Source organism: Dipodomys ordii, unplaced genomic scaffold (genome assembly GCF_000151885.1).
Source record: "Dipodomys ordii isolate 6190 unplaced genomic scaffold, Dord_2.0 Scaffold134, whole genome shotgun sequence".
NCBI lineage: Eukaryota > Metazoa > Chordata > Mammalia > Rodentia > Heteromyidae > Dipodomys > Dipodomys ordii.
Window position 1 is genome coordinate 1,725,678 of NW_012267350.1, and position 10,223 is coordinate 1,735,900.

Consider the following 10,223-nt stretch of genomic DNA (forward strand, 5'->3'; position numbering starts at 1 on the left):
CACACACACACACACACACACACACACACACACTGGAATTCTATGCTTCCATCAGAAAGAACGACACCACCCCATTTGTTAGGAAATGGAAACACTTTGGGGGGGGGATCATATTATGTATTAAGTGAAGTAAGCCAGATCCAAAGAAATACAAGTCCCATGGTTTCCCTCATTTGCAATAACTAGGATACATTCAGGATAATTTTATCAGATGAACAGAAAAGCTCAAAAGCTATGTACATATGACCATATAAGATGATGCTAAGTGAATGAACCCCAAGATAAGGACACAAGGGGACTTTGTTGTTGTTTAATATACTATGTGATTTTTTTTGTTTCCTTTGTTTGTATGTTCTACCCTCTAAGGTATATCCTCTTTGTCACTGTACTTGATTTTGGTACCCCGAATCTTGTGTATACATTTATCTAATTTGGGAAGGGGAATAACAAAACACTGAAACAAAGACACAGGGTGACCCATTGCAACAATGATACTCACAAGACACTATGTTGGAAATGAACTTTACAACTTGGGGGGGGGGGGTTGTGAAGGAGGTGGGGAGGGATAGTGGGAGAACAACAAAGGAGGGGGTAACAATGCTTGACAAGAAATGTACTCATTACCTTACTCATGTAACTGTAACCCCTCTGTACAGCTTATTTACAATAAAATAAAAAATTTTTTAAAAGAAATCATAGTATTCCATTACACAAACCCATAGATTATATAGCCACTAAATGGGAATTAGGTTGTTTCCAATGTTGTTTCCAACATTCCAACATTGTTATTACAATGTTCCAGCTGTTAAACCTATGCATTTTCTTATTTTTGGAGGTAAATTTTCTGGCTGAAAAGGCAGGTAAAAACAGTTTTGTTAGGATTTTACTAAATGCTGCTACACAAAGATTATAACAATTCACATTTCTAAAGTGCATAAGACTGCTTCTTTCCCTGTAGGCACTTTAAATTTTCACTACTCTGAGAAGTGAGATTGTATTTCTGTGTCACTTTAATTTGCATTTCTTTAACTAATCTGAGTACTTTTACAAATGGCCAAAGCCTACTTTCTGTAACATTTTTTTCTGAACTGTTTGTGCTTTTCACCTCCATTTTCCATTAGGACTTTACTTGTCTCTAAATTTTTGAAAGAAAAAATATTGAACATAATAGAGACAGCAACTTTTTGTCAGCAGTAAAGTAGAATAACTTACAGAGGGCTGGTGTAGGAAACTCAGAAATATGGTATCTAGAAACTTAGAAATGCTATCTTTAATGAATGTTTTTCAGGAGATGGAATTTTTTGGCTACTTTGAAATTTATATTGTTATCTTGGCATTCATTGTTTCTTATGAAAAATGGTCTATCAGTCTTATTGAACCCTGTAACTAATATAAGGACAAGGGCCTTATATTACAAGGGCCTTGCTTCAAAGAGAGGCAACTGAATACATTCTTTCCTAAGGGATGCATTTCTCACCCAAGAATTCACAACTGCTGGACAGGATGCCCCAAAATGCAAATAATAGGGCAGGGCATCTTGTTTCAAGGATAAGGATCTGTTTTATGGCAGGATTCATTCTTACCTGGAAACTCAGAAAATAACACCAGGTGTAGTTAGAGCAAAAACAAAGCACCTAGCTTTGCATAACTTAAAGCCAGACCCCCTGCCTTTATTCTATAAATACCCAACAGCTCAAGGAGCTGAGTTTCTCTCAGTGTGTCTGCTTGTGTGTGTGTGTGTCTGTCTGTGTCTCTGAGTCCCTATGAGAGCACACACTCTCCCAGAGTGTGCCCCTGCCCTTCAGTTTGTCTGCTTTTTTATGTTTCCTTGCTTGTTTACTTAACAAAGCTCTGCCAAGTTTTCTTACCATTGTGACTTGTCCAGAAATTGTTATTTTTCGAAGTCAAGAACCCTAAGTGAAGAGTCCCTATATTTAAAGGGGAGCTTTACTAAACCTCACCTCTGTCTGGTGACAAGCAGTATGTGATAAATTCTTTTCCCAAGTTTCTTAGATGCCCTTTGAATTCATAGTGGTGTTTTGCACAGGTGGTATGTGGAAATTATTTTTAAGCTATTCATTTTATTGCCTGTAAATTTTTAGCAACAATTAGAAAGTATTTTCCTATGCTAATTTTGACAATCATTTCACTAATAGGTATAGAAAATCTTTTTTTTTTTAATTGGTGAGGGGTGCAATCCTTGGGCTTGAACTCAGGGCCTAGGTGTTGTCTCTGAGTTTTTTTGCTCAGGCCTAGTGCTCTACCTCTTGAGCCACAGCCTCACTTTCAACTTTTTGATGGTTAATTGAAGATAAATAAGGGTCTCAAAGTTTACTGTCTGCTCTAGCTTTGAATTATGATCCTGATATCTCAGCCTCTTGAGTACCTGTGATTACAGGCCTGAGCCACCAGAGCCTGGCTGTACAGTATCTTTTTATAAATTAACATTTTTACCCTACCTCATTTGGAATTTATTCTTGTGAATGGTATAAATTTACAGGTTAAAATGTATCTTTCCTCTACATTGTTGGCTAAGATCCTAGAACAATTTATTAACAAATCCCCTTTAACCCAACAACGAATATCTTCATCATATGGCAATTTTTACATGTACCTAGGTTTACTCTTGGATATATATTCCATGGTTCTCTTTGCTTATTCACATGCCACTACCACACTGTTAATTATATGCGTTTTACTGTATATTTTACTGTCAGTAGGGTTAGTACAACCTATACAATTTCCATCCAGTTCTATCCTGACTATTCTAACATGATTTTCCACATTATAGCTAACTCCTTATGTTGTTGGTACTTTTGTAGTGGTGTTTCCTTAAGTTTACAAGTTAACAGATCCAACATTGTCATACTATCAAGTCTTCTAATCCCCTTTTAAGATTATTTCTTAAGTATTAAACCTACTTTTGCTGATATTGTAAATGAGAATTTTCTCATTAATTAATATAATTACTGTTCTTTGCCAGTATTGGGGCTTGAACTTAGGGCCTACCCACTGTCCCTTAGCTTTTGTACACAAGGCTGGCAGTCTACCACCTAAACCATTGCTCCACTTCGTGTGTGTGTGTGTGTGTGTGTGTGTGTGTGTGTGTGTGTGTGTGTGTGTGTGTGTGTGTGTGTGTGTGTGTAACTGGACTGGAGCTACAACTCTCACAGACGCGTGTGTGTGTGTGTGTGTATGTGTGTGTAACTGGACTGGAGCTACAACTCTCACAGACTTTCTTGCCTGAGCTAGCTTTGAACCGTGATCCTCAGATTTCCATCTCCTGCATCGCTAGGATTACAGGCATGAGCCACTGACACCTGGCTTGATTTTGTATATTTTGAGAATGCATTCCAACTTCTACAGACATGTTGCTTTTCAACAAATTCAAATTTTCACATTATCACTTAGACATTATGTGCCCTTTTTGGCTTAGGACTATCATAACTTTTATCTTGCTTTTGGAAAGCATGCTAAATTTTTACAGAATGAAAAGCAGGGAAACATTTCAGCAGATCATCACTTTACTGTTTGTTACCTAATAACTCCCACTCTGCTTGTCCTGAGTTTGGTTCTTTTGGTTTTATTTAATTTGATTGACTGGTGAAATTCATTAAATGAAAGGGGTGAAATTCATGAAATGAAAAAAAAAAAAAAACCAATGCCAGAGACCCTTGTCCTTATATTACAGTTACAGGATTCAACAATAAGACTGATAGACCATTTTTCATAAGAAACAATGAATGCCAAGATAACTGAATATAAATTTCAAAGCAGCCAAATAAACAGAATTCCATCTCCTGAAAAACATTCATTAAAGATAAAAGTGAGAAATGCTTCAGCTAGTGACAGATCCCATCAAGAATCAGAAAATGGGTTTTAGGGAAGGTTAGAATTCAACCTGAATATGCATCAGTTCTGATTCAGTAAGCATGGGAGCAGAGGTAATATTAGTGTTACAAAGGAGTCTGATTTTTTTTAAAGCTCCTCAAGTGACTGATTTGTAATGTTTCCCATATTATTCTGCTTCATAGCTGGGTTTGAGATCCACTAGCTTAATTGATCTCAAAGTATCTGATTACATTCCATAGTGATATTAATAATGAGTTACAGGAGGACCATATGTTTTTATGTAACATACTATATACCATTATATTCAGGTAAAAATATCGAAATAAGAAATTATTCAGCCAGGCCCTGGTAGCTTCACAGCTGTAATGACTCAGGAAGCTGAGATCTGAAGATCACAGTTAGAAGCCAGCCCTGGCAGGAAATGTCTGAGAGACTCCAATTAACTACAAAAAGCTAGAAGTGGAGATGTGGCTCAAATAGAATTGTGCTAGCTTTGAGCAAAAGGAGGTCTGAAACAGTGCCCAAAATTTGAGCCCCAGTAAGAAAGAAGGGAGGAAGGGAGGGAGGAAAGGTAAAAGAGATATTATGCACACATATAATAAATCATATTATTTTCCTTAAAAGCTGTTATGAAACTGGGGGTAAGGGATTGCCACAAACTAGGTTTACCAAATTTTTTTTTTTGGGGTCCAGTTGTGGGGCCTGAACTCTGGGCCTGGGTACTGTCCCTCAGCTCTTCAGCTCAAGGCTAGTGCTCTACCACTTAAGCCACAACACCACTTCCGGCTTTTTTTCTTTTTGCTTATGTGGTGCTGAGGAATTGAACCCAGGGCCTCAGGCATGCAAGGCAAGCGTTCTACCACTGAGCCACCTTCCCAGCCCTGGTTTGCCAAATTTTTTTGCCATACAAATTTATCCCTGATATTCCATGGCACTGCATATAGTCAGTGTGTTATACCTTTTGTCATACATTAAAGCAAAATAGTGCCATACACAAAACAAAATGTTCTAAAATTAAATTGAAAACATCTGAAAATAAAGCAGCTATGAAAGTAATGGTGATGACATTATGAGATAATTTTAAATAGTGAGACACAGAACTCTATCTTAAGAAAAGATGAAGGAAATTATTTGAAAACAATGCATTCCAACAGGCATCTATAACATTTTGAAAAGAAAATGAGGCATTTTGTATCACAAATAAGGGAAATCTTAAATACAGTCATTTGAGCTTGCAAACCAAGCTTAGAGGCAAGTCATGTTCAATGAAACTTCTTGAAAAATGTTTCACTAAGCAACACATTGACCAACCACATTTAATGAGTATAACAGAAAATTTATGGAAGAGATAATGGCCAGAAATCCATTAAACTATCTGTATAATATTCCATGCTCATGATAGAAATAATGATTTTGGTTGTTTCTCTTTTTTTAAAGTTAGGTAAGTTAAAACACTCACCTGTGTTTCATATAAGTGGGCAATGTGAAACTGAACTGCAAAGGATGGAAAACAAAAAATCATTAAAAGTACATCAGGGTTTGAAGTAAATTAGGTAAAAATAATAAAATATAATGGTAAGTATGAGCTACAATATATAGATTTAAGTATTAGAAAATACACAAACAAGCCTATTAAAGGACAAATATGGTAAAATACCATATATATTCATTGGTCATTATCAAGTTTTCTGCCATGTAATTAGTGTTAACCAACAGCAACATTAAATAGAGAAAAATCTATATATTTCATGTACTTGAACACATAATATTTTCAAAGCTTCAAGACAAAAAATACAGTACAGTTAAAAAATTTAATACAAAACTATTACTACCAAGAAAACCAGCAGGTTCTTCTCACATACTAGATTTTCTATAAGCAGCATTTATATAGAAGACATAAATAAGGATAATAGTGCTAATTTAAAAAAGAAAGAAGTTTTTATTTTCATTTTTAGATCTTTAGAACTGGACCACTTTAGCATTTTAAAAGAAAAAAAAAGAAACCACTTTAGAAGACAAGAAGTAAACTGCTTCAATATTAACACATATATCTTAAAAAAAGCTACCACAATGAGTTCTCACTGTGGTGTGTACCCTGAACTCTCTCATCGATTCTTATAAGATTTATCTAGAAGGCTTGTTAGTAATACAGATTCATGAGAGTATAATTCAGACGTCCTGGGCAAGGTCTGGAAGACTCCTTTTTTATTTACCTCTGAGAAGGATTTTTTATGCCTATTCCCTAAATCAACACATGGCAACAGATTAACTAAATAACTATGAAATACTTGTCATACAAGCAAGACAAGTAAAATATATAATGAACTTGAAATGACTATATTTGGATCAAAACTACTAAACCTCTGTAAATTAGATATTATACTCAAATATTAAGGCAAAAAAAAGATCCTCTTTAAAAATGAAATATATTTTGTAAAAATACACAAAAATAATAACAAAGTTATTAGAGGGAAGGAAAACAGGGGTAGAGAAAGAGAGGGGGGAAGACAACAGAGGGAAGGGTTTCTTCTTCCTTGCTTCCAATTCCAGTGCAGCTCTTTGAGAGGTTCAATCAAAATGGAGGGAGACTGTTACTGATTAAAAGTGAAGAAGACATGGAAAATTCTATGCCTATTTCCCCCAATGTTTTTATTCTTCTAATAGAGATAGTAGGGAGAATAGAGAGATGATCAATAGTGAACAAGCATTCTACTATCACTCCAAACGTAGTTTTCATAGTGTCTTCCTTCTAGGCTCTATGAAATGAACCTCACTATGCTATGCATGACAATATCCAATGACATCTTTTGTACTCTGAAAAACACCACACAATTAAACTTTTGAAAAGTCTTCTTCAAGGTAAAGTAAATTGTACAAGAAGGCTCCACTTAATCTCAATTGAAATGAGCATTTTTACCAAACATTGCCATAAAAGTACTGAACTGAAACTATTACTTTATAATTAAAATTAATACTAGTAGACAACCACTTTATTCTGAGGCAATCATAATGAAAAATCTCACATGACCATGATTCTACTTTTCAAACCACAAACTGTAACTAATACCTCTTAAACGGCCTTAGAAGCATTTCTGCTATAGAGATGTTTCAAAAGTTCATTTACTTAATTTCTACTTTAGGGGGATGGGGTGCTAGGGATGGAAGCCAGGGCTTTAGGCATGCTAGACTACTGAGCTACACTTCTCCACTCCAGTCTTCCCAAACTCCATAAAAATTCAACCATTTATTCGTTGGTCTAACTATTTCCTTAGACATTTCTAACACTGAGACTACTAATCCATTTCTGAATATAGTGTAGTCAAGGAGATGACTCAAATCACAGGCAAGCTGGGCAAACACTAAATTTTCCTATGACCTTTCTGTACTCCTCAAATGAACTCTTTGTTCTTTTTGCCACTTCAAGCTAAAAGGCACAAATAATTTGATTTTCATTTAGAATTATTCAACTTTTCCTAGACTTAAACTATTTATTTTTCAAGTAAGAATTGTTTTGGGTCTACAGATAATTCTTTATTTATTGGATATTTTAAAAGTACACTAAGTAAACAAATATAACAAAATATATTTAGTGATAAACACATCATAGTATCAACCCAATCACACTTGGAGAAGAAATCTATACGGAAACAGAAAGTAATTGTTTAATAGAAAGTCACTGTCAGAATATACTTCATAAAAGTGACTTTCTTAAATTAAATGAAATCATCTCAAATTTTAAATATGATATGTAAAAGTACAATAAAAACTCAAACTAAAAGCCAGGCAATAGTTAATTCTAGACTGAGATCTCAGGATCTCAGTTCAAAGCCAGCCCAGGCAGACAAGTAAAAATATTGAGAATTTTATCTCCAGTTAACCAGCAAAAAGCTAAAAGTAGAGGTGTGGCTCAAGTAGTAGAACTCCATCCTAGATTGGAAAAAGCCAGGTAAGAACATTAAGCCCTAGAGTTCAAACTCCAATACCAATACCAATGCAACAGAAGAGAAACACTCTCCCACCACCTTCAAAATGTCTTCAAAAACACCAGCAATTTTAATAACATACAGCAAAATCAGTGAGATATATGCAGCAAAAGCAGCTGTGTATGTTTGTTCCCTAAAAGACTGACAAACCTTGCTTTTATTCCCAAGTAAATATGTACACACACACACACACACACACACACACACACACACACACACACACACACACACCACTGATCTTGGCTCTTTAGTACAGATAATTTTAATTCAACAGCACTGCCACTGTCCTATCTATTTTAGACACAGGTTGTTCACAATATCTGGTGAACAAGTAGCCATGGCAACCAATACAATTACAGTAACAGTTTAGAAGGAAAAAATGCACAAAATTTATCAGATTATTATTTTAGGTTTGTGTTATTATTTGTAATAAAACTATCTGAATACATATAGAAAACTATGGTACTTGATACTTACTTTCAGCACTGGACAAAGTGCAGGGATTACAGTCAATCAAAGCCAACTGAAAATGCTGCAAAGAGAAGGGTAAGAAAATTATTGCATTGAATTAGTTCATATAAGAAGGTCTTAAAATATTTTCAGGTATATAAGATCTCACACACTACAGAAACTATGCTATGCAAATAAAATGTACTAGCCAACCAAATGGAATCATTTTAAACATTTACTGTTTACAAAAAACATGTTATTGGGTTGGGCTACTTTCTCCAAATACTTAAGAATAGAGAATTTGAATACTATTTTTTATCAAGTTTACTCAGTGAATTTTTTTATTTACATGAAACAACTTGAGGGTTTAAGTCTACAATTATAAATAGGAAGTGCTATAAAACTTTAAATAGAAAACTTCACCATTGCCGGGCCCTCACGCCTGTAATCCTAGCTACTCAGGAGGCTGAGATCTGAGGATCACGGTTCAATGCGAGCCCCGGCAAGAAAGTCCGCAAGAAAGTCTGAGAAACTCTTATCTCCAATAAACCACTCGAAAACAGGAAGTGGCCCTGTAGCTCAAGTGGTAGAAAGCTCGCCTTGAGCTGAAGAGCTGAGGGACAGCACGCAGGCCCAGAGTTCAGGCCCCACAATCGGCAAAGAAAAGAAAAGAAAACTTCACCATCAAAAACAAACTAGAATTCCAGTGACAGTATTAGAACAACTCTTTTATTTTAAAATGAGCCTTGAACTTTGGAAAGTGAAAAACAAAATCACTATGAGAATTGTAGTGGAGGATAAAACTATCAACCAGGACAGGTTGATTACAGGCTCATACCTATAATTCTAGCTATGCAGGAGGCTGAGATCAGAGGATCACGGTTCAGAGCCAGCCTGGGCAGGAAAGTCTGTGAGACTACTATTTCAAAACAAAACAACAACAACAAAACAGAAACAAAAACAAAAACCAGAAGTGGAGCTGTGGCTCAAAGTGGTAGAATGCTAGCCTTGAGCAAAAAGCTCAGGGACAGACCAGACAGGAGTTCAAGGGTCACAACTGACCAAAAAAAAAAAAAAAAAAACCAAAAGCAAAAACAAAATCTATCAACTTTTACTGATTATTCAATAAGAGTTGTACTATATCACTTTTTAAATAGGCTATTTCAAGTTGATCCATGAAATAGTTTTATAATACATGCGTATGTATTTGTTTAGCCCCTTGGACAGTTAAAAGCACCAATATAGTATCTTCTAATAAAATAGTTTCTCCTAATAACATAGTATCTCCTAATAATATCAACTTGCCTACAAAAGGTTCAACACTAATGTATGACGTAAATTTTTAAGAATGAAAAGTACTGAGTATACCTGGTGAGTATGTAAGCAAATTAAGAGAGGATAACAAGCACTAGATTTGACATCAAATCTTCAATCAAAGGAAAAGAAAAGCCTTTCTTTTTAATGCTTCTAAAACAAAATATAGTTCCAAAAATTCCAAATTTGCATTTTTGAGTATCTACATTTTTAGCATTGAAAGTAAACAGTCATAGGCACAAGCTATTAAAAATAGTACCCAGGATGTAAGGTTAAATACAAGTAAAAACAGAGGAAGAGATTTTCTCCAAAAGAAAGAAAAGAAAAGAAGGAAGGAAGGAAAGAAGGAAGGAAGGAAGGAAGGAAGGAAGGAAGGAAGGGGCTGGGAAGATGGCTCAGTGGTAGAGCGCTTGCCTTGCATGCAGGAGGCCCTGGGTTCGATTCCTCAGCACCACATAAGAAAAAAGAAAAAAGCCGGAAGAGGTGCTGTGGCTCAAGTGGTAGAGCGTTAGCCTTGAGCTGAAGAGCTGAGGGACAGCGCCCAGGCCCAGAGTTCAGGCCCTACGACCTGTCCCAAGAAAAGGAAGGAAGGAAGGAAGGAAGGAAGGAAGGAAGGAAGGAAGG

At 35.6% G+C, this 10,223-nt stretch overlaps 1 protein-coding gene across 1 annotated transcript in view; it reads right to left on the reverse strand.

Moving 5' to 3' along the window:
• The window catches only part of Kdm6a (lysine (K)-specific demethylase 6A), a 202,156-nt gene that overhangs the window by 63,161 nt on the left and 128,772 nt on the right, over positions 1–10,223 (reverse strand). The window contains exons 7-8 of the mRNA XM_013030841.1: positions 8,313–8,367; positions 5,312–5,346 (exon numbers count right to left, since the gene is read on the reverse strand). Of these exons, the coding sequence (XP_012886295.1) occupies positions 5,312–5,346; positions 8,313–8,367 (90 nt within the window). The remainder of the gene's footprint in view (positions 1–5,311; positions 5,347–8,312; positions 8,368–10,223) is intronic.